At 40.9% G+C, this 26193-nt stretch overlaps 1 protein-coding gene and 1 long non-coding RNA gene across 2 annotated transcripts in view; one reads left to right on the top strand and one right to left on the bottom strand.

The window, feature by feature from the left end:
* LOC113024443 (protein sidekick-1) overlaps window positions 1–26193 on the bottom strand; it is a 298320-nt gene that overhangs the window by 126632 nt on the left and 145495 nt on the right. The window contains exon 5 of the mRNA XM_026171546.2: window positions 18855–18988. Coding sequence (XP_026027331.1) covers window positions 18855–18988 — 134 coding nt within the window. The remainder of the gene's footprint in view (window positions 1–18854; window positions 18989–26193) is intronic.
* LOC145429495 (uncharacterized) lies at window positions 15125–15858 on the top strand. Its single transcript, XR_013909743.1, has 2 exons — window positions 15125–15303; window positions 15389–15858. It is a non-coding gene; the product is annotated as an uncharacterized LOC145429495 (long non-coding RNA).

The raw sequence follows: 26193 nt of genomic DNA, 5'->3' as shown, positions 1-26193 counted from the left end.
ATTCACTTTGCCGACAGTCTGAAAGGAAAAGAAGGGTTTGCTTATCCGTCTGTACAACCACTTTTTTCATTTAATGACAAATTAATTTCCACTCCTCGCTGTTCCCATTACATTAGACTTTTCAGGTTTCTTCGTGCCCAAACCCTCGTTAAACATTACCTCTTATCGCCTCAAAAGGCGCGGAAATGAATGAAAATGTGCCAATGAAACTGATAAAACAAACATCCAACCAGAAAAATAAAGTGATAACAAGAAAAATGTAAAACAGAAAACAAAACATGTAGCATATAATGAAAAGGGGAGATAGATGTGGCTTCACATTGTGAGCTTAATGACAGCATAACAAACAGATTCATAGAGGAGTGCTTGCTTCTGCAAGTTTTCTCCTCTGACAGGAGAAAGAGAATAAAACAAGGAGCCTCTGATCCCGTGAGAGAAAAGGAAGAATATTAAAAGACAAGTGAGAGATGAAAGGCGAGTGGTCGGATAGGGCAAAAGTTGACGTGAAAAGTTGTTGCTGTAATATGGCACAGCTTTGTGTTCTCCTGTCCTGTGCCAACCACCCTAGGGCGAGATGGAGAACGGATCACAGGAGAGACAAACAAGAAATGCCTTGCTACTAAATCAGGTTGTTTCCTCCTTCTTTTCTTCATCCAGAAAGCTGCAGGGCGACCTGCTATCTCACACTGCTTCATTGTCACCCCATCTTCGTCTTTATCCACCCTTCTCCCATTGCCCTTCTGTCACACAGAGTTGAGGAACTGTGAGTAAGAGGCCCTTGGCATAAGTAAATAAGGTTCATATGCAAGAGGATACTATTCCAGCTCACCATTCACTACTCCAGTGAGTGAGGGGACGTGGCCTTGAGGAAAAGAGGACAGATCGGCGGAGGGGAACATGTACTGGCATTTCCTTGGGTACTCCCTTAAAGCTAAAACACTTGCAGCAGAATGAAACTATACAAGTCCCAATTTGGATTGTCCCAAAGGTGTTAAAGTCAAAAATGAAAATCACTTGTTCGTAGTCAAAACAGTTGTACCTACATACTGTGAGAGATGCCCAGTGACAGTTGTTATAGAGCACCAACAGGGTGTAAGGGCTCCTTCACTGCTGGTTTCCTGACCTGTTAGTGCTTAGGCCAAATACACTTTATTGTTAGCATTGTATGATTCACCAGACATCCAAGTCATCAAAGGACATGCCCATAAGCCTATAGCATACAGCCTGATACACAGCACACCTTCATTAGAGCCATTCAGCATGAAGTACCTTACTGGCAAAGTCTGAATACGTCTTTAATAGTTTTTTTTAAACTTGTATTCCATTCACGTAGAGTCCTTACAGTGACACTGTTTCATCCAATTTAGTTCAAAGGCATGAATCAAATAACCACAATCCCATCAGATATCAGAATTCACACAGCACCACAGGTACATACATTAATATCTGAATATGAATATGCAGAATTAATAAGCAAAGGATGAGGTTTTTGGTACCGACAGCTTTCTGGGGTGGATTTTATATATTAGACATATTAGGCTGGCCTGTAGGGTTTGCCAGTCTTAATTGTGCTCATAGATTAGTCCAATGCAATCAGTCTGTTTCAGAAAAATAAAGATTGATTAATTTAAGCCAATAAAATTACTTTAACCCCCCAAAATTACTTTTAAGCCTCAAGGAGGTGACTAGCAGTGATGTGGTGACCAGAGACCCTAAAAGCCAATGAAATTTAAGGGATGACAGGCTAAATAATTATTGGCATCATGGGTTAGTTTAAATTAAAAAAACAAAACAACAACGGAAGGGTACCACTAATCTGCATATAGGGAGTTGTTAAATATATTCGGAGTTAGCTAAGCAACCAGAGACTGAAATGTCCCCTGGAGCAACCATTGGCTTTATAAGGGGATATTATTTAATTCAATGTTATTTACATAACATGAATTCGCAACAACAGTTGGTTCAAGGCACTTTATACTGTAAGACCCTGCGGTATTAGAAAGAAACCCCAACAACCACACAACCCATGATGAGCAAGCACTTGGCGACAGCGGGAAGAAAAACTCCCTCTAAACACAAAGACACCTCAGGCAGGACCAGGGTCAGGGAGGGCAGAGAAGGGAGTGAGAGGAAAGAGAAGCAAGCAGAGATATCATAATAAACATAAATAACACCTCCTTTGGGTGGTGGCACTCACCAACAAAAGAAGAAAAAATGTAGGTCAAAATTTTGTTGTTTGCTAACATTGTTTTGTTAGACCATACCATCTAAAAAAACAGTGTCCAATACACGAAACAGGAAAAGTTGGGTTAGATATGTTATCCTGTATCTAGATACTGTATCTGCCCCAAGAGATCTGAATTATTGGGTGCTGTCTCCAGAAGCTAAGTTGCATGCTGACTGATGAGGGGGAAATAAATTGCTAAAGAAGCTAAGAAGCTCAATGTCTGTATTGAAATGGTGAAAAAGTTTTTCATAACGGCAGCAATTTACAGTGTCTCCCTGAAAATAATTTCAGGATAACAATCAGGATTACTGAAAGATAAAGACGGTTACTACCAATCATACTTTGGACAACTGAATAATAGTGAAGGCAACTTACTGAGCAATAGTTATAGCAGTCACATTATGCAGGCCCCTGAGTAGCAGATCATAAATTCTCAAGTTTGCTTGCAATTTTCTACTGCAATCCACATGAAAAAGTGAAAGACAGCTGTGGGGAGTCATTAAATTTAGATGATATGAGATTAAAACAAACATCATCAGTAATGTGTGTTCTGGCTATTAGTTTGTAAAATGCCAGAAAATACTACAAAATGTCGATTAATGTTCTCCAGAGCCCAAGGTTACCATTAAAAACATCTTTTTTTTTTCTTCAAAACCTCCAAACAGTCATTTTTGAGTGATTCAGCCAGAAAAAAGAGCAAATGCATTTATGAAGCTATTTTTTTCATACCAATTAAATCTTCAAGCACAAGAAACAGAAGTGATACAATAATTATCACTGAGTGTCTCACCTGCAAATGTTACCTGCTTCCCTAAGTGTACACTGCACCTCATTCAGCTGTACCTCTTATGAAAATGCAAACGAAGACACATTAAACTGTTCTGCTTGTCGACCTCTTGCAGCAACAAAGAAAAGTGGAGCTTATTTTTATAGGAGACCGACTCTGTGCCTGCGTGTATAAGCACAGGATTGTGTGCCTCTGTCGTCATGTCTTGGAATATATATAAAACTATCCCTCAAAGGGCCAAGAACAGTTAGAGTCTATGTCTGATTAATGGTTTAATTGATTAAGTGGCTCAGAGATTGATTGGTTGGGCCTGGCTATAACAGCTTCATTAGAACAGTGATAGATCAGTGCGATCTGGCTGCAGCTGTTCCGCCTGGCTCCGGACAGCTCGGCCTGGTAATGGACATCATCCGTCTGTCTCTGCACCACAATATGTCCGCATGCACACACTGCTGTCTGTGACTGTGTACGTGTGTAGTACATGTGAAGGCTGCACACATCTCCCCTTTTCTTCAATCACTCCAAACAAGCAGACAGGGGAGGAGGGAGTGGCGGGGAGGTAAGTCGGGATGAGGAGGAAGGAGGGGAAGGGCGGAAACTATTTTTGGATTAAAGGCCCTGTTGATCTATTCCTGTTTTCAGCATCCCCTCTCAATCTTCAACTTTTACACTCTGCCTCTCTTTCTTCCTTCCTATCCATCTGTATCGTCCTCAAAGCTTTGCTAGTTTTGCACTTGCTCGTTGCGCGCCTTTCTCTCTCTGGTACACAATCCTCTTCTGTCCACGTGTCTTCTCTGTTCAGTCTCATCTCACTTCTCTTTATCTCTCCTTCGTTCACTAATTCTTTGCAAGTACCCTGTTCGCTCAGAAACCCAGATAAAAACACTGTTAAGTCTACAATTTTCGCAGGCACGCACACTCGTGGTGTGTGAATTACTAAACAGATGTGAAGGGTGGCGGTACCTCAGTGAGGATTTAACGAATGCAGACGACACTTAAAAAGCACTGCCCGCACATTCAGATCACGGTGTCAGCTGAACACATGGTAGCTAATGAACAAATGAGGTAATTGATGTGACTTTAGGTATTCGTACATGCAAATTTGTCCATTGTATAACCATAAAACACTATGGAGTCCATCACTGACAAAGCTGCACGATGTCTTTAGAATATTTAAGGTCAGCTTAAGCTCCATCCTATGATGATTATACAGACTCAACCACCAGCTCTAGAAAAATGAAGTAATTTAATCTGTTTGGTCAACAGCTGCTTCCAAAAACCTAAAGAACGAGCTGGCAAATCATCAAAGCTGTTTCTCTGTACGCTCTTAAAGTTACTCACTGATGAAAGCAAATACTGTCTAATATGGTTCTAGACAGTAACACTACAACTACTCAACTTCAGTATATTGTCAGGTTCAAATGTTTTTAGACAGAAACACAGCTTTTGTAATTTTGCCTCTGTACACATCACAGTGAATTTTAAATAAGCCAATACATATGTGACTAAAATGCAGACTTTCAGCATTAATTCACGGTGCTGACTTAAAGTTCAACACATCTACAGAGCCTTTATTTAATCAACTTGTTAACTGCTTGTTATTCAAATGTGACCATTTGTATAAAAATGACTGTAATCCTGAAACTTTATATTATTATTTACAATTGTGGCAGTTTCACGGGGCAGAGGGTCCAACAAATATATGTTAGACCGTCAACAGTAACTCAGGAATAAAGACTAGAAACAAGAACTAGCATTTGACATATGGAAGGACACTCAAAGCAAGTTCAAATTAAGTTCAAGCTGGTCACTATATTTAAAGTTAACTTTAAAACTAACCATTCGGGACATTGCCTCTCTTAATGAATGTGCTCATATAAAAATCCTGATGCAAACAGCTGGAATTACAAGAGGTAGCAATCCGCCTGGCTTTTACAAACAATATTTTATTCTATGCTGTCAAATTAAAGATCATGTTTAGTTGGAGAAATGTGCTGTTGGCTAGGAGACAGCCATTTCTGTGTTCATGCCAACAGGGCTGAGAGATTACTAGCAGAAGGCTCGACCTGTTGGGCTTTACCTGTGTTTACCAGATCGTTTAAATGAAAAAGATGAAACTTTTATCGTACTTATTTGTTACAATCATTAATAATAATCTGCTCTTTTCTCCTACCAATAAGCACCAGTGTTTTGTGTTTTTCTTGGGGATTCAGCATGTGAACAGGAGCCAACACTTTAGTTTTTTTAAGAATCTGCTTTATAACCTAAGGCACAAGCAAAATGAATCATTTTTTCTCTGAACTTCCATACAATATAAATGCCATGACAGAAAATGTTATCCATATTTCTCATACCTACAAACACACACAGACGAAACACAAGTCAAACAACGAATACGACACACTCACCTCTTTGCCCCGTTCAATCGACTGAGCGTATTTCCCTTCCTCAGCACCTCATCATCTCTCCTTCCATTTACCCATCTTTTATCTTTCTCCTCTCCCTCCAATCTAATCTTTCCTCTGCCGCCTACCCCATCATTCACCAGCTCTGTTTCCCCACTTAATGTCTCTTTTTCTCTTCCACATCTATTCTTTCAAATTAACATCTGCTGACTGGCATGCTACTCCAATAACCTTTTACACCCAGCAAGAAGCACTGACACACAGAGACAATCAGCATGTTTGGATTCACAATAATATTTCATTTATATTCAGGATCCTGTGAAAACAGTTTATGAAAACCCTGAATATAGTCAGTATGTGCTGATACAAGCTGGCATGTGAACAGTATATCCCGCTGGTTCGCTCAGTTTGGAGTCATTGAGCCTCACGCTTTTTCACGCAGTGATGAGTATCAAAAAGAAAGCACAACTACCGAACACTGTGGGAAAACTTTACAATGTCTGTCTGCATCTGTGCACATTCAACATGAGGCCTTAACTCGAATAAAGCACTTATTAAAAAAATAAATGTTCATGCACACACAGCGACTGACGGGATCACAAAAACCAACAGAGATTATGCTGCTTATCTGCATGTACAGTCGCTGTAAAAAGAACAGTACTATGTATGGAGCATTCAAGTGAGTGTTAATAGAATGTCAAGGAGGAAAGAAATCAGCAGTGATCTTAGAGAAGCAATTGTTGCTGCCCATCAACCTGGGAATGGTTATAAGATCATTTCCAAACAGTTTCAAGTCCATCATTCTACAGTGTGAAAAGAGTTTGTGGAAAACATTCAAGATTGTTGCCAATTTTCTCAGCAAATTCACTCCAAATTCAGACCGTGCAATGCTCAGAGAAACTGGAAAACATCCAAGAGCTACATCTCAGACTCTACAGGCCTCAGTTAGCGTGTTAAATGTTAAAGTTCATGACAGTACAATTAGAAAAAGACTGAACGAGTGTGGCTTGTTTGGAAGTGTTGCCAGGAGAAAGCCTCTCCTCTCTAAAAAGAACATGGCAGCACAGATTAAGTTCATTAAGTTTAATCTGAACAAACCACAAGACTTCTGGAACAATGTCCTTTGGACAGACGAGACATGAACTCCTCTGTATACCAAAGTATTGTAAAGTCAAATGTGAGGCCATCTGTCCAACAGCTAAAGCTTGGACAAAATTGGGTCAGTGAGGCAGTGAGGACAGTGAGGCAGAATGGCTGAAAAAGAAAAGCATCAAGGTGTTGCAATGGTCCAGTCAAAGTCCAGACCTCACCTAACTCATATGCTGTGGTGGGACCTTAAGAGACCTGTCCCTAAATAAACATCAATAAACTGAAGAAAATTTGCAAAGAGGAGTAGTTTTATAAACTGATCTGTAAAACCTTGAAAGTGAAAGAGGGTCACTCTATTTTCACTTCACTGTATCTGTGCTCATGCGCAGCAGTGCACAAATCTGATTCTGATACTGGATAAATAGCTGGATCTAAATGGACTGCTATATGGGCCTGATCTATTCAATACGGTTCTATTATTCTGCGTTTTCATCTGTATGTCATGTGATGCTAGGCCCTTCCATAAGATGAGCTCATAGATTTGGCATAGTGAGCAGTCAGCAGTTTGCATTTCACACTCGCCACGCCATGTTTGCTTATTTACAGTAGTTTGTAACCTAATTATGATTTAACAACAAAAGATGGCGACGTCAACGATGCTTTTCTCAGTCAACTCCCTCCTCTCCCCTCTCTGTCTCTCTCCTTTTTTCATTTTGTTTGGTTAGTGTTTGCACATGGTGACAAAAACTTACAGTAACAATGTGTGATCAGCTCGAGTAATGTTATCTTCAGCTGTCTATTGTCTGCTCTGCTCTGTGTGTGTGCGCGCAGAAGGGCACACACAGTGAAACAAAGAGCAGAGGAAAGGAGCACAACTGGAAATGTCAGCATGCATTTTTACATTTTTATATAGCCGGTTATTTTTTTCAAGGCAATGTTGTTGTTCCTTACAGGCGGAATAACGATTCCCAGTCTCTTCCTTACAGTGAGTAATGCAACTTAATTGAATACTGGCATCAGAACTGTACTTGAAATCAGCCAATAACCAAAGCCAGAGTGTCTGTATCGGCATCTGGACTGAGATCGTCAGCTCACTTAATTTCCTTGAGGGAGACCGTACACTCACACAGTATTTGTCCAGCTAGTCAAACTCAATAGTACCTCTGCTACATTTCCACCTATTTTCTCCAAAATAACAATAATTCCTCCATTCCCTCATGTTGCCTGTTCTATTAACACTGCTGCACTTGTTCTACAATTTAACAAAGAAAATTGTTCCGTCTGCTTCATTCTTGCTCCAAGATACACACACAGACACACAACAAAAACCCCAACACACACACAGGCTAAGCCAAAGTGAGTCGCTGTCACAACAAACCCCTGAAATCATAACTCATCGCATTACGACAACCTTTCTGCACCCAATTGTCCCCAATAAAATCAAAAGCTATCTGCTAAGAGCTAATGTTAGCAGAGCATAAAACACAGTCATTTATTTTTTATATGATTATGTCAACATCTTAATCACTTAAACATCTTCTTAATCCATGTTGGAAGATATATAAAACTATTTTAAAAAGGCACGACTGGGTCCACTGGGCCCCTTCTTAGACTACTCTGGCTAAAGCACTGGGCACTTAAAGACAAACACACCTACAGTAAATCTAAGTGCTGTCTTGCAGTAAACATGGTAGGCAGAAACCGGCATCACACTTTAAGTTTTAGAGCTTCTGCTCGCTCCTGTTTGTTGACCTCTTTACCTCCAGTATCTGCTTGTTCATTGATTCTTAAAAACTTCTCACATCCAGCGTCTGTGACCTTTTGTCTGTTTGCTTAGTCACTGGACACCTCGCTCACTACTTACTTCTGCTGCCTTCCTCTGTGTCTATTGACTATTTTATTAGGAAGAGGGTTTAAAGACCGTATGAGTGGGTGTGCATCTGGAAAATGCTACGTCAAAGCTGTATACACAGGCATCCATTCTAATCAGTGCCATCATGCTGTAAAACAAGCTTGCAATTAAATCCACAACTAGGTGGAACAAGTAGAGCACAGTTGTTTGTTGTACTGACACAGTCTATGACTCAGTTTCCTGTCCATCCTTCAATCACTCCATCTCTCTGTCTGTACACTTGGGTTTTAATTATAGAAGCACAGAGAAGCCTCATTATGTAGAGAGAGAGTGAGGGAGAGAGAGTAAGAGAAGGGACTGAGAGAGAGAGAGAAATAAGAGGGACAACAGAGGAACCAGACAGAGACGGGATGGGGATCAGGAGAGAGAAATCTGATCCCTTCGCAACTGAAATGTTTCAAATAATAATTCCAGACACAAACTGTCAAAGCAGGAATTCACCAAAAAGCAACAATTCATTAGCCGAGCCTCTTTATCAAAACCACTGGGTATTAGTGCCTATTTGTATGATTATGCATGTGCACGTTACACATCTGTAGACATCAAATTACCTTTCAATACAAACGAGATCATTGTAGTCCTAATACGTCCTCACACAAGGTTAGAGATTTCAAATTAACCCAGCAGGGACATGGTAATAAATCTGTATAAAAGTGTTCAAAGAATAATATGTACAGCATAGTGGTACCCTTACATCAAGGTTTATATGCTAATAAATGGTTCTATAATTCTGTAAAGTGACCTTCAGGATGGTTATCTGGTAATATCTCAGTGCCACTGGACAGTATGGTGCTTTTTGATGAGGGTGAAACTGCTATAACAGACAAACCAGTCAGAGCAACCTAGAAACAACAGTGCATATTGAGGCACGGTTGAGTTATGAATACCTGCTGATAGTAATCTAAGGGTACTGGGGATATCTTGAAACATCCAAAAGAACTCATCCTCACAACCTAAGTGTGCCAAATCCCAAAGATTGCCTTCTGGAGTCATTCTGGATTAACTTTAACATCAAACTCTATATTTTTCGCAAGGTTAATTATAATGTTTTAGCTCATCAATGTATAGCTATTAATCTAGCATGTCACTCTCAACCAAAATATTAACTCTAGTAACTGTTTAATTACATAATTTCCTTAAGAATTATTAAAGTATTCTGATTCTGATAAAAAGTAGAGTGACTGATGAATTCTATACCAATTTCACTCTACAACTACAACTGAAACAAATTTCCTCCAGCGCATTAAATATGCTGTCTGATATTCGGGTGCAATCACAGACGGTCACAAAGAGGGAAAAAAGTTATTTGGCATTTAAGTGTGAACGCAAGGTCTGAAGCCCATGTGGTACTCCCTTTTGTCTCCATTAAAAAAAACCTTCAAATCAGACATCATGCTGTACCTGTTTGCCTCAAACCAAAGGCAAAATAATAAGACCAAAATAAGAGTCAGTGCCTGATGAAGGCTGACTCCTGGAAAGCTTCTACAAAGCCAGACCGAGGACATGGACACAAGGTACTAGATGCTGTGTATCAAAAATCAGAACATGAATATGTTGTTTCTTCTTCTAGTCTATACAGCAAGCACCACCACCAGAGTTTTCCTGCACAGAGCAATACTTGTTGGGAAAAAAGAGAGCTAAAAGAAAAAATAACCATTGTTATAATACATATTTAAACCAGTTTTGTGGTTTTTATTGACTTAAGCCTAAGGGATTTCATTATTGGTCAGAAGAAAATACACAAATTTCTATCATAGACACCAGAGTCATTGGCGGCTATTTACAATTACCATTGGATTCAGACTATAAAATGCACATTTTAGCTTATCTGCATACGATCTGTTCACTATCTGCACACCATCGAGCCTCCATTTCTCTATATAAGAAATAGGTTCAGCTTGAGGTAAAGTGGAGAAAGTCATGATGTTATAAGACATGTTGCAAGAGAGAAGCCTGTAGAGCTAAGGTAAAAAAGACAGAATAAAGTCCGACTGAAGAAACTGAAACAACAGCACATGAGGAGGAAGCAACAAAAGGTGCAGCGTTCCAATTTTTTCCAAAGAAGTGACACAGTTAAAAAAGCGAGGCTTGGGCTGAAATAACACAGAGTGCTGAATACTCTTTCCCCTGTGACATTCACTGTGGTTCAATAAAGAAAAGAGAGAGAAAGAAAACAAATGGTTTTAAATCAAACATCATATAAAAATCTAGAAGCCATATGAAAAATAAGAAAAAGAAACATCTTGTGAGCCCAAAATGAGAAACACTCCAATGATTGAAAAACATCCATGTTGTCCAGCATCGATGATAAAGTGCCAAAAAATTAGACTGTAAGTGATGATATCCAGCATTCTTTAATGAATGATTAAAGATGTGAGTAAATTAACCAAGACAGCCAGGTCTTCTTTATTTGTTTGTATTTTTGATGTGAGGGACTTCTAAGTTTGTTTTGTAGCATAAAAGTAAATTCAGGTGTGAAAATAGTGATAAATCACAGATTTGTGCAAGCACACTGTTTGTGAATGAGGCCCACTGCCTTCACTACATGTGAACTGATAACGCTTAAGTGTGTAGCCAAGCCTCAGAGGCTCACTCTGAAGAGGAAACTGCACCAAATCACAAAAAAACACTGAAAGTGTCATTTCTACTGTCATTCTAAAACCTGCGATTGAAAAACTAGTGTATATATTTGATAAGTGAGTGATCTGAAGATAATAAACGCATCATCAACCGGCACAACAAGTTGGCTCTGATTGTGGTTAAACACACACGCACACACTACACGCCACCGCCTTCCAGCACTTAACTTGCTATAATTATTACAACACCATCTTATACAAAACCAAATTAAAATTTTCCCATTTATCTGAGAACTGCTGCTGTTGCCAATTATAATCCGCTCTAAAAAGATTCTCCATACAGGAAGTCTTCTGTTGGCTAACAGGAGGGGAAAAAAAGAAAGAAAGAAAAAACCTGTGAAATCTTTGAGCCATTTTTATTTAGTTGCTAAGTAAAGTATACTAGCAGCTGCTTCCAAAATTGCCATATTTTCTGCCAGTAATTAATTAAGAGCAGTCATTTGTGTGGGAGAAGAAGACAGCACATATTGGTGTCACTGTTCACTGCGTACACCTGTGCTTGTATCACAGGATGGTGGGTTGTGGCTAAATAGAGTCCAATTTGGCTTTCGTTTTGATTTTTCAGAGGTCACCAGCCAAACAGTCTGACAGAGAGTCGCTACCCCCCACAAGTCTGCCTGTATTCGCCTTGCACTCATTTGACTAAAATCGCCTGGGATATATTCCCTAACCGACGCTAGAAGCTGCAGTCGAAAGCGCGCAGAGGCAGCTTGTGGCACGGATCATTACGCTGCCACCCCGGTTAGAGTGGTTTCCATGGCGTTCCCTGAAGCCTATCAAGGCATGATGCAGCAAAATGCAAAACACCTTGAGCTCATGATGAGAGCTGCAGCAGCCTCACAGCACACAGGGACAGAGGGGATTCTCTGATCTTTCTCTTAAGATTTTAAATGAGGGCTAGCAGGTCTGCGACATTATGACGCGCTTAAAACACGCACTTGCGCACACACACAAACCACTTCACCTTACAAAAACACAAATACACACTCGGGGACTCCAGGGACACAAAAATGCCTCCAATTAGACGCGCCACAGAGCAACCGGGATGGTACTTGGAGCAAACACACACATGCGCGGCTGCTCAGAAACAGTACAGTAGCACACGTGCACAGAAAGACCCGCAGCAGGCTCTCGTTTAAGAGTCAGTGATGTGGAAAGGAAACATCTGGATGAGAAGGAACATGATTACAGAAAGAAACAAATGACAAAAAGACACACCCCCTACACAAAAATAACAACACAAATGTCACTGTGCACACACACTTACACAAGCATTAAATGCTTCAAACCCTCATTTCTTAAAAGCTTTTTTAAAGTGACAGTAACTTTTCTGTCATGTGCCATATGCTCTTTTAAAAGTCCTCACTTTTCTCTCACCTCTTCTCCTCTTTCTACTTTCCCAAATGATACTCTGACTGTATATGCAGCTGTGTGTGTGTGTGTGTGTGTGTGTGTGTGTGTGTGTGTGTGTGTGTGTGTGTGTGTGTGTGTGTGTGTGTGTGTGTGTGTGTCTCTCTCTCTGGGTTATCCTGAGGTCAGCAGAGTCTATTGTTCAGCTTCTGACAAACGCCACTCTGTCACAACTCAGGGCTGCAGGGCGACAAACCCTGTTTGATGGAGGAAGGAGAAAAGAGGATAAATGGTAGAAACGGAGTGATGTAAAACGGCAGACACCAGAGGAGGCTTCAACAGGAGACGTAATCAAACTCAGACAGATTTTTTTCCTTCCAATCACCAAGCCAAGGTAATCAAACTCAGACTCATACACCCTCTATAATACACACATACAATGAATGATTAAGGCTGTGAAGGGGTATTTCTCACACACACACACACACACACCAACCCAAGCTCCCATCTGCTTCACATCACGGCTTTGTCTTGTCCCCTGTCTTGGAGGTTGCTCTTCTCTATTCGTGCTCTATTCAGCCACATTACAGTACACAGTACCTGAGAGAATCCTTGTTCTTTATTCAGCTGAATCAGTAACACAAATCATAACTGTGCAGAACTCTGAGGCTTCAAAGAAAAAAATGGAAATTTGCAAACAAATCTTTCCAGCTTCTTTGTGATGCAGAGATCATAATTCTGGAAACTTGTCTGGACACTGCAATAACTTCTGCTACTATAGTACTGCTACTACAGAGGTGTAGTACTGTATGAGGGGCATTTCTAAGGTGACTCCAAACATTCTATGCATAGAGATTGGTTCACTTACGTGCTTTTGCAGGATGCTTTGTCAAGTCTGAGCTTTGCAGTGAGTGATGGCACCAAGGTCGTGTCAGCTTGGAATTGGAGACACAGGCTTTCAACTTATAAGTCAAAGCCTGGTCTTTTGGAGTGGACAGATTTAGAATTAGAAAGAGAATTTACAAGCCAGACTGGGTCTAATGAAAAGATACTATCAATTTCTTTAAGAGACTAAAAGTCAGGACATCTTGGTCTCGACGACTGCATTGATTTTTTTTTTTCTAATCTATGTCTTGCAACTCTCCCAACTTTATTCAAGCGAAGCCCTGAATAACTGGAGCACTCTATTCAAGTGAAGCACTCTGTATGCATGTGATAATCTACGCTATTTTTTGCATTTAAGCAATTATTAACAAGTGTGACATTACTGCCTTTTTTATAGAGCAGATAAAGGCAGCTGATCAACTATTGAGCCCAAAGCTGAGATACCATTTAAAGCGCTACAGTAATTATATCAGCATGTACTGCACGTGTCTGCGCCCTTCCCCTTCTTTGTTATCCTGCACTTTTCTTCTCTCTTATAAACTCTGCATACCCTCCTTGCTCCCCAAAATCCTATCTACAAAATCCATACATGTGAGATCAAATGGTTTTTTTTATTTTATTTATTTTTTAATCTCACCATGTCTAAAATCTGGTGCCATTCCTGTTTCTTTGCGCTGCAAAGGGGCCGTCAAGGCATGTCGAGTGTTCCTGTGCATGTTGTCATGTCTGTGTGTGTGAGTCTCCCAACGGTGAGTGCACTCTTTGGGGACGCTGTGCTGCTCTAATGGTCTGATGTACAAATCTACAAAGACCTCGGCTGCTATGAAATGAGCAGAAGCACAGAGACATGCGTACTCTCTTCTGGGCAACAGGGAAATAGACTGCTGTTCTGACTGACAGCCTAAAGTGTATGTATGTGTAAGCGTGTGTGTGTGTGTGTGTGTGTGTGTGTGTGTGTGTGTGTGTGTGTGTGTGTGTGTGTGTGTGTGTGTGTGTGTGTGTGTGTGTGTGTGTGTGTGTGTGTGTGTGTGTGTGTGTGTGTGTGTGTATTAAACAGAAAGGAATAGGTAGTGATGACTGCAGGTATGCATGAAGCTCAAATAATTGAAGTAGGAACGCTGATCTCCTGCCTCTAACAGAGATGCCCTGAGGCCATTAGTGTTCATGTTCTCTCTAATGCAAACATACACAAGTACACAATGAATCAAGCGTGTGTACGTTGTAAATAATAAAGCAGAGCCACTCAATAGAGCCTGACCCCGCCTCCCTGGAGTGACTGTAGAGATGAGAATGTGCTGTACTGAATGGATATTGACGTGCCACGCGCTCCTTTATGAAATTCAACCTCTGTCAATCTGTCAAGTTCAGTCCACGGCGATAACTGACTGAAAATGTCGTCTCTAACACCATATGTTGTCGGCGGCGATAAAAAGCTCCAGGAGCTGTTTATTTTAGAGGCAGGCTGTACTTCCAGTGATTACAGTGTCTGACCTCTCACCAAGCTGTTGAGCTGCTATCAATTGTGGCTGTTCCAGCTCGACCACAGATGACAGTTACTGCTTTTTATTTTCAGCAGTCTAGGCCACACTTACAGGACAGTGGTCAGGGACATGCAGATAATGGATCTGTCAAGTAGGTAGGGCATGCAGCTGGTTATCTGACACTTTCCTCGGCCCTTGCAGGCTTTGCGGATTAGCAAAAAGAATTTGAGTGTTGGTCGTGCCACAGCATGAATGTGACAGAAAGGTTTTACGAATGTGACAATATCTTAACTTTTCATGCCTGTTCTTGTGTCTGTGTGTGTGTGTCTGTGTACGTGTGTGAGTGCAGGGCACACACTTTCATCAACAGCAGTCCTGACATGAACAGGTTGTTGGTCATATCCTCAGTCTACACCCACGTCTCACTTCATTAAGTCTTTCTGTCTCTACCAGTCCTTTTTCTCCCTCGTTCTTGTCTGTTGAGCACAATGCTTGAATCAAAGAAAGAAAGGGGAGAATAGAAAATAGGTACCTCATTTATTCTGCTGAATTTATGAAGAGAAAGACAACATTTTTAGAAATATGACTGACAGCTATGAACTTCTGCCTTCAGATCCTCTACAGGCTGCCTAATGGAAAGAGAAGAGAAGAGAGGGGGTGACAGGAAATGAAGGGAAGCGACAGAACAGGAAATGTAAAGGAAGAGGTGGGAAAATAAGAACAAAGTGGTGGAAGACATGAACGAAAACACCATTTGCGAGAGTTCATTCACATGTTCTCTTGTGTCAGTTAACTAGGTTAAGTGTTAAACACTTTATTGACTTAAATTGATCTTTTTTCTCCTTCAAATTTCCTGACAACAACCCTCGACTCATCTGTGTCATTAACAGGCCCAGTCTCCTTCTCTCTGTGGCTATAATCAGTGGCATCTGTGTGCATTCAATAGCTACATAGTGTTCAAAACTATGCTTAACACCTTTTCTATTTCCAAAACCAACCAAGTGATCAATGTGATGCTTAATGTCAAAAAACAGCCCTGAGAAAAAGCAAATACATGAATAAAGATCTGGTATTTCCATGTTTCCTTGCTCACGCTCTCTTTTTCACACCCTGCGCGATTTGCAACATTTTACCTCTTTGGTTTGTCCCTGTTTTTATCAAATTCCATGATCTTCTATTTCTTCCCTGTCTCAATAACAAATAACTGAAATATGCTTTTATATAGAAAAAGGCATTTACCCAGAAAATGTTTATTGTAGAAAACACAGTTTTCAACAGAAACACACAAACACACACGCACACACACACAACCATGCATGCATAGCTGTTATGGCCGAAGACTGATCAGTGAAACCTAACTATACCCTTACTATTTCTAAAAACGCCCACGGGAGCACTTCACACTGACAGCTGTAACAAGGTACTGTGCCTAAATTTATTTGATTGTGTGTGTGTGTGTGTGTGCGTGTGTGTGTGTGTGTGTGTGTGTGTGTGTGTGTGTGTGTGTGTGTGTGTGTGTGTGTGCGCGCAGTTGTGACAAAGGATGCCAAAGGATACAACCCTGTAAAGAGAATCTAATTAAAACTCTATACAGCTACGAGGGACAGAGGGCTCCCTCCCTCCCTCTCGCTTTCATTTAACCATGGTGAACACTTCAAGTGAAGGACTGTTAGACAGTAGAGTCAATCCTCCGGCCTCCAAGGAGAAGAGATAGAGAGAGAGGCATACAGCAATAAAGTGATTCAGCGATAAAGGCCACGACAGAGACGGGAACACACAGAGAGGCTAAAATCCATCAAACTTTGCAGTTCTTCTGACTGAAGCCTGTTTCCGGAGAAATGAACAAAGAGCTGCTTGTCATTCACAACAGTGAACAACACACAATAAGTGCATGCTGTTTTTACAAGTAAAAGCACATTCAAAGCTTGCAGACTCAATGAAATGACTGGATCAACCACAAAGATCTAACTCTTTTAGTTTTTGACAGTCAAGTTTTTTGACAGGAAGCAAAAAGCTCAGAATAACAAGAAAGCATAGTACAGTAGAGTATACAACACAACTAACACTTCTCATGTTTCAAGGAAACACACACATGAACATCAACCAAGGGGAGGAAAAAGCATTTAAAGTAGGAAGATCATGGATAGGGAGGTATGGGAACCCGTACACATTACATGTCATCTAAAGACCCAAAGCCAATGCATGTTTCTTTAAAGTCACTCACCAGACACTTTATTAGGTACACCTCACTAGTACTGGGTTCGACCTTGTTCTGCCGTAACTGTTCCTGACATAGACTCAACAAGTTGCTGGAACCTTTGGTCTTTGGAGATTTTGGTCCATATTGACATAACAGCATCACACAGTTGCTTCAGATTAGTTGGCTGCACATCCATGATGTGAATCTCCTGTTTCACTACATCCCAAAGATGCTCTACTGGACTGATCTGAAACACTATCTGGTGAGTGTGGAGGCCATTTCTGTACAGTGAACTTATTGTTATGTTCAAGAAACCAGTTTGAGTTGACATGGAGCGTGATTCTGCTGGAAGCAGCCATCAGACGATGGGTATACTGTGGTCATAAGGCATAAGGGGTCCTCAACAGTACTCAGGCTGTGGTGTTTAAATGATCTAGTTGGTACTAAGGGGACAAAGTGTGCCAAAAAGATTTCACCCACGCCACCAGCCAGAACTGTTGAAACAAGGCAAAATGGATCCATATTTTCACGTTGTTTACATCAAGTTATTAACCTATTAAACGACAATCACAAGACAAATTGAGACTCATGAAATGAGCAAAAAATTTCTACTTTTCTGTTGTCCAGTATTGCTCATCCCACATTTAGCCTCACTTTCCTCAGTTCCTGTTATTAGCTACTGCAGTAACCAATCTGCTTCAAGGTTTGCATCTTGTGCATTCAGAGATGCTCTTCTGCATACATTGGTTGTAACAAGTGGTTATTTGAGTTATTGTTGCTTTCCTATCAGCTTGAAGCAGTCTGGCTGTCCGTCTTTAACTTCTGACATTAACCCAGAGAAATCCTGCTCAATTAATAGTTTAAGTCTTTTCTCTGTCAGTCCCAGTAGATCAGCAGTTCCTGAAATTCTGAGACCAGCCAATCTGGCACCAACATTCAAAGTCAGTTAACTCACGTTTCTTCACCGTTCTGATGCTCCATTTGTGCTTCAGCAGGTTATCTACACCATGACTACATGCCTAAATGCACTGAATTAGTGTTGTGGTTGGCTAAATAGATATTTGCATTAATGAGCGGTTGAACAACAAAGTGGCTGGTGAGTGTAGTACACACTTTATGTGACTGAGACAGATTTCCTTTCGGACCAAAAACTGGCAACACTCTAAATTTTCAAAGCTTTAAGTCCATCAAATATCTTATCAAATTATGCCTCACTTGCTTGTAGATATGGCAAAGGCCAAAACAGAGATCTATTATTGGTTCCTGATCTCTCTACAAGCTGGTTCCTCCCTACTAGATGTAAGACATTAAAAAATCACTCTGTGATGCCGAGTTTATTTGTTGTTGAGCTTCACCATGTGAGTGGTGATGCTTCTCTAATAAAACTCCTGCCGGCTGCATTATGGTAATTTTTGGTTGCTGGAATCTCTAATTTGAGATTTTAATAATCAAATCAATAATTCAAGCATCTCTACTTAATGATGAGCCAAGACCTCCAGCATTTTAGTTTGCAAATAATGTGTGCACAAGTATGTTGTTTCTGTGATGTGTCAGATATGTTTTTAATCATCTCTTTATGTCTTTTGCAGCTCATTTTCAGGTTTAGTAATTAGCCCGACACTCAAAACTGTCTTCTCTATCAATCAAAGGGAGTTATGTTCTGTAAAAGGGATTCAGATTTATCCACACAACAACCACAGAAGACCACAGAAAACCTAATGAAGCCCCACCCCAACAGAAAAATATTTGAGGGACAGAAATATGCTGGATGGTTTGACTGTAAACCAAACTAATGCTAATACTGAGCATAGTGTTTACCAGATGGGCTGTTTGCACTGTTATTAAATACCAATTTAACACTTTTTTTATTTATTTTTACCTGAGATGCTCAGGTAGACAGCAGGACTCGTCACAGTCTCGCCGGTCAGCTCGTTCACCGCCTCTACATGATAACGTCCGGCGTCCGTTGCAGCGGTTGCCAAGACAACCAGCTGATTGTCCAAAGTGATTGTTCTGCAAGGAACAAACAAGACACACAGAGAACAAGAGTTTAGAAAACACAACAATGCACTCCCAAAGCAAAACATGCCTCCTTCCAGCACTGCTCCGTCTCAGACGGGAACACTGCTCAAACTAAGACTCTGTCAAGAGAAGAGTATTTGGTACATGGATCATTTGGAATTCATAATGGGGGAGGGAAACATTGAATACAAGCATCAGAAAGGAAAGAGGATTCAGAGAGCTTAAATAAATCTCTCCTCCTGTCTCAGACTGATATGTAGCTCATTTTGTGTATCTTTCATTCTTTTTGCCACTCTCACTGTTTGTGTATTGTCTTCTGTTCCTCCTTCTTCATACTGATCCATCCTCATTTCCCCGCATAGCAGCGGCAATCAATATGCCACAAACATGGAACGTGCTGGTACACAAGCACACACGATCACAAGCACGCAAAATCTAAAAGCGTTCTTACTTGAGCATACAGAGACTCACAAAGAGATTTTGCGCTGCCGTTGACTTTCAGGAGATCATAATGGGAAGAACTGACTTTGGAGGGTGATGTTGTGGGAGAGATGCTAACAGAAAATATTTTTGTTGCACTCAGATTTCGAAGGCGTTTGAACTCGTCTGTCTGGCAACAGATGCCGCCAGGCAGGAAACACAGGATGATGTTTTTAGTGATGCTACTGGTGTTTTCAGCATGTCAGAGGATGGAAACTTCCCCCCAAACAAAAATATTCAGAGAGCCCGACAATGAAATGAAATCAATAAGATCAAAGCAAGAATAGAGCGCAGTAAAGTTAGATGACTGTCTGTTGTTATTAAACAGTCAGCTTGTTTCTGTAGAGCCTGTGCTGTACAAATACTTCACTGCATTTAAAAAACAGTAGAAAAACAAAAGAAGCTATAACTGTGAACACTGGTTGCTTGAATACTTTATGTATAAGAAGAAGGGCAGTGCTTACATGTGAAAATTAGCCTCTGTCTGTGTGCTTGTAAGATATGTGTATTTTTCTGTGGCCATTGTTCAGCAGTGCTGAACTGGCAGCAGTGAATGTGCCCAAAACTCAATCGGCACATTGCCAACTGGAACACAAAACAAAACATGCCACTTATGACAACCTAAATCGATACTATATGAGAGCCAAAGAGGGAAATAAACACAAATATAAGTGCCTCTCATAACTACCAAAAGCGCACCTCTTGAAACCTTCCATCTTCTTTCTCCAAACTGTAAACACAAAACCCAATTTTGAAACTAAATACATAAAACCACTCACTCCTCAGGCAAAATCAAACATAATCTCCCCCCAAACTGCTTTATCGTGCTCAAACATGTTTAAAGATCATACACACAGCGAGTGTTAAATAAAAACACTACAGAGCAGTTTTTGCAAACTACATCAAAAATGGGCATGTAGCACCAGAGAAAACCAAACTTCATAAAATAAATGCATTTCTACAAAAACCACACAAATTCTTTTTCTGTAAAATAAATTGAATATTGAAAACTGTTAAGCGCTACAAGCAATACAATTCCAACATCTCCACCATCATGGGCAAGACCGAGGAGCTGTCAAAGGACATCAGGGACAATATTGATGTCCTTGTGCAAGTCTACGCTGGAATTAGCTACAAGAACATCATCGAGAAGCTTAGAGAAAGAAGGTGACAACTGCTGGTGCGATTATTCGGAAATGGAAGAAATTTAAAATCAATCACCTCACATGGAAGTGAGGATGATCATGAGGAAGTTGGTGGATCGACCCAAAACTACACAGGAGGAGCTTGTTAATGATCTGAAGGCAGTTGGCACAGTCACCAAGAACGCCATTGGTAACATGCAATGACATAATGGATTGAAATCTTGCAGCAGGGTCCCCCAGCTCAAGAAGGCACGTGTACAGCTCCTTCTTAAGTTTGCCAGTGAACATCTAAATGATTTAGAGAAGGCTTGGGAGAAAGGGCAGATGAAACCAAAATGGAGCTCTTTGGCATCAACTCAACCCACTGTGTTTGGAGGGAGAGAAATCCTGAGTATGGCCCAAAGAACACCACCCCACAGTCAAGCACGGAGGTGGAAACGTTACACTTTTGTTTTTCTGCTAATGCTACAACACGACTTCACCAGCAAATGGTGAAGTTGTATCATAAAATGTTGGACATGAAACTCCTTCGCTCAGCCAGACCACTGAAGACCCATCTTCAGTGGTCTTCCAGCATGACAGTGACCCAAAACATGCAGCAAAAGTAACACATGAGTGGCTAAAGAAGAAGCACATTGAGATCACGGAGTGGCCTAGCCAGTCTCCCGACTTCAATCCTATAGATAATCTGTGGAGAGAGCTACACCTCCGAGTCATTTCTGTGAGTTTCTGTAAAGATGAGTGAGCCAAAATCCCTCCTAACCTGTTGACCAACTACAAGGAACATCTTACCGTTATGCTTATTCCACTTAGTGACATGCAAATCAATTTATAACATTCATGTAATGTGTTTTTTTCTGGATTTGTGATTGATGTTCTTTCTCCCTCTCTCTCCCCATTAAAATGAAACTACCATAAAAATTAGAGGTTTTTCGTATCTTTGGAAGCAAGAAAACTTCCAAAATTCATCAGGGGATCACATAATGATTTCACCCACTGTATAATGCAAGTGAAATGCATATTAAAACACTCTGTAAATGTAACTCCAAGTCTACAAGTGATTCCTTCGGCACCAGCTTCACATCTCTGTGCTATATCAATCCAGAGGGCACACACACTGGCCTGATCTCTGATCCTGCCTTAAAGGATACTCCGTACACTTGCTTTATCTGCACCCAGGATCTGGTGAATGGTAGAAAGGCTCACATTGATTCTTTCAAAACTGACATGTTTTGAAAGCTTTGTTCTAAACGTCCATGCTGACATAAAAAAGCCCCCTGCCTCGTGCTATTGGGAAATCACAGATGTTACCTGTTTTTTCCACTGGGGGCCACATATAATTTTCTGTCCTGCTTCCCGTTCCATGAACTCAAACGTGATCTATCACAATAACTAAATTTCATCTGAAATTACTCTTCTCAGCCGTGCTTTTCTCCTCCTTGTCCTCATCCAGCACCTCCTACACACAACGTTCCTCCTCTGCCTCTCAGATTGCTTCTATCACTGGTGGTACAGCGTCTGCCCTCAACTCTCTGTGCAGCCTGTTCACTCTGAACTCACATAAATAGGTTACATTACATCACATTAATAACTTTGCACTCAAACAACAACAGGTGTGGCGTAATTGTGTTCAACTTCTTCCCCGTGAGGTTATCGGAGATCAGTTTCTACTGGTCAAATACAGCTGAACTGAGGAAGAAGGCAACTACAAAGTGGCTCAAGAACAACACAATTTGGTAGAATTACTTCCTTTTTTCTAAAAGAGCTTCAAAAACACCACATGGGGTTGGAAAGACTTGAGTTACATGTTCTGAACATTGTGTTTTCAACTTCTTGAAGTGTGTAATGACTGCACAGTAGGGTTATTATGACTGAGCAAGTTTTGAGTAAGTACTTTGGAAATTGGATTTTCGTTTTCAGAAAATAGCAAAAGGTTCAAGAGACGCATCTAAGCAATTGTGAAAAACTGAACATTTCTCGTCTCACACTGAGGAGTAATTGCCTAATTGACTCATCATTTGATGCTGTAAAAATCTGAAAAGTGTAACTTGATTTGCACAAGTTGATTGAAAGCACACTGTAGTGTCATTGCCAGCGAACTAAAAGAAGACTGAAGATGTTGCCGCTTGATAAGGAAACATTCAGCATCATTAATTCACTATGCTGCTACGTATTAAATAGCAGATGAAACACAAACAGTGTGATTATCAGGATTCACAACTTAGTCCTCAATAACACAGGCGTAACAACCAGCTGGCAACCCTATGGCAACCACCAATCACTAGGGAAAAATGTGTATTCCCTGACCAGCTGGTTAGTGGTTGTTGGAGGCTTCTTGCTGTTGCTATGTGAACTCTGTTGGAAAGACCAAAAACCTCCTTGTGATTGCTTTGGGTGATTGCTTTGGTTACTAGCAAACCAGAAAGGAAGCCCATTCACCTTGAAAGTAAATGTTGTGCCTTACTACTGAAACCAACATGTTTCAAAAGACACACCTTCTACTTTGAAGATGAATGGTCTCTGTTCCCGGCATGCATTGAACTTATCACAGTTTTACTACTTCTCAGAGAGCAGATGTTGTGTTTGTGTTTCAGTTTCACAGCGACTACCAGCAACCACTAGCATAAATGTTGGGGAGTACTCATTTTTCTCTAGCAACTAGCCAACCTGTCTCTAGGCCTGTGTGACCGGGGCCTTAAAGATGGCTGTGTTGATGCACTCATTAACATTTAAACATGGAGGTGCTGGTGTAGCTCACCAGGTTGAGCAGGCAACCCCATAAGCCATAAAGCTATTGCAGAGCCCTGGGATCAAATCTGCCCTAAGGCTATTTACTTTGTGCCTTTCCCAGCTTTCTTCCCTTCTGTCTTATCTCAAAAGGGACGGGGGGGGAGTTTCTTTATCGTATATCCAGTGATGAAGTACAAAGAAGTGCTTGAATGTGCAAGAAAGAAATATAGGAACTGCTAACTGAAATATTTATTGAAAGGAGTGGTGAGTCATGGGATCACATGGAGTTGTTCGACGATTCTCCGACAAACACACTCAAACCGAGGCAGAATTCCTCAGGTCTAAATTTATTCAGCGTGATTTCCCAGGAGAACAACTTCAAGAGCCAGAGCCTCAACCCCAACACTGACACTTTATTTGTGTGAGCGTATGTCAATGTGTGCCGGTTGGATTTTGTGTGCATATCACTCACTGAAAAAAAGAGGCTTTAACCAAACCTTTCTTCTCTTCTTTCTCACTTATTTCAACGCAGGGATGAATTCTGCATCTTCACCTAGCTCCGTAATGTAATTTATAGCTGTTAAGCTCATTAAGTGCACTGACCCGCCCATTTCATCACATCTGTTTTACCCAGCACATGCTGATTAATAGACAGAGAGGGCTGGCTTCTACTCGCCTACAGTGTCTGAGGTAGGAGAGAGCCTGGGAGGTTCGAGGGAATCTAAATTCACCAATTTAACAAAGACAAAGACGCTCAGTGGGCGTCAGAGCTGAATTTAGACCAATTAAGATCTAAGCATTTGTTGAGTTAAAAGAATTTCTTTATGGAGTATCTTTTGTTTCCCATTCACAAATGCCATCATATGTACTATTTACATGTGAAGCTGTATGCCATGACATTGGCTGACGGCTTGTTCCATTTAATCCAAATTGGCAGGACTTCCATTTCTCATTACATCTCCGCATGGAAAATTCATATCATAAAAAGAAGAAAAAACGAAGTACAAAATGAAATGCCAATAAGAATAAGAAGTCAGGCGACAGAAATTAGAGGACCATAATTCAAAAAAATAATAAAATGTCAGTGCTAGTTCCCAATACCTGGAGGGTGGCTACACAGCCTCATCTTAAGAGTGACAATACAGTCAGAAACATGCACCAGCATACAGATAGATATGTAGAAGTTTAGGAGTGACCTCTTATTCTGAATATATACGTTCAGATTTATTATGACATGTGACTTTCGGCTCTCTTTTAGGTCTGCATTTAATTAAACTGGACAAAATTGTTCGGGCTTTTAATTAAACACAAACCCAGTTGTAAAACTGTGCATGACTCTGCATGCTTATGTCTGTGAGAGAGAGAGTTTTTCCCAAGGCAGAAAAAATTAAATACAGCAATCAGCTACATCCCATCCCATCTTCTTTCCTTTCTGAATCACAGCATCCCATCATTTTTTCCTCTTTGTACCCCCACTCCACACGCGCGCACACACACACACACACACACACACACACACACACACACACACACACACACACACACAATAAAATAAATAAATAACAACCTCTGTGACTCATTCCTTCAAATCCCATTTCCATTCTCACTCAGATTACAATCTGCACATTTCTCTCTTGGTTTCTTTCAATTTTCTTTGTATTTTATTTCTGGCTGTCTCGCTCTCTCACAGAGAGATTCCCCCCCCCAATCACTTCATATAACTGTCCTGCTTTACCCTCCCCTCTCTCTCCTCTGACTTCTCTGAACCGAAGCGCCGTGCCAGATTGGTCTTTCATTTAAGTGTACTGCCCCAAGACTTAATAAACACTCATGGGTGACCGCAATGCAACACTGGCTGCTTTACACACACACACACACACACACACACACACACACACACACACACACACACACACACACACACACACACACACAAGCATGCACACGCATACACACCAAACTGTGCCAAGAGCTAATTAGCACACACGTCGCAGGCCAGGGGATGAGTGAGCGAGTGCGTGAATGTGTGTATTTTTGATCTGTGTGTGAGCATGTGTGCCAGGTCCATGGACTGAGTCGCCTGCCCTCCTCCTCTATCCCTGATAAGCAGCGTGCCACCTTCTTAAACCACAATGCTTCTGACACACAGCAGCCTTGTGTGGAGAAGTGTGGCAGCAGTGCAGAAGGAGGAGGACACTACACTGTAAACCGAGTCCAGACAGCAGGTAGGGTTTTTTGGCAGCTTTGTCTGCAAAGCTAGTGCCAGCCAGCCACCCACATATTACACCTCATACATACACACACCTACTCAAACAGGCAGGCGCACAGTTGGGACCATTCACTGTGCCTCTCAGCCGTTTGAACTGAATATTTACTCTGGTGTTCAAGTCAGCGGACACATGAATATGTTCTCTGTGAGACTGATTGATAGTTAACGTACACAGGTTCGTGTATGCTGAGGGCAACCTTATGTGCGCCTATATAAATTTTTCTACTTGTCTTTTTAGCTGGGGATTTTGTTGCTACACACTTTACTTTGGGGTGAAGTATTCAGATTTTTTAAGCATTCCTGCCCTCAGAATTGCCTGTCAAATTGAGTTGTGGTGTTGTTCTCTATCCCAAAGTAATTGGTAACAATAAAACCCAGCTCCACCGAGTGCACTGTTTTGAATCTATAGAGGAGGGGAAAGCTTCTGTACCATATTCATCCAATATACGCTACGACAGCATTTATTTTTGGCTTGTGTTTTTCTTTGTCTGCACAACTTGAAATAAAAGCTGACATAAGAACTAAAGCCAATAAACAATCCTGGCATAATGACATCCTAATTAGTAAAAGTG

This window comes from Astatotilapia calliptera, chromosome 6 (genome assembly GCF_964374335.1).
Source record: "Astatotilapia calliptera chromosome 6, fAstCal68.1, whole genome shotgun sequence".
NCBI classification, from domain to species: domain Eukaryota; kingdom Metazoa; phylum Chordata; class Actinopteri; order Cichliformes; family Cichlidae; genus Astatotilapia; species Astatotilapia calliptera.
The sequence above is the reverse complement of the archived record's forward strand: the minus strand, read 5'-3'. Positions and strand labels throughout refer to the sequence as shown.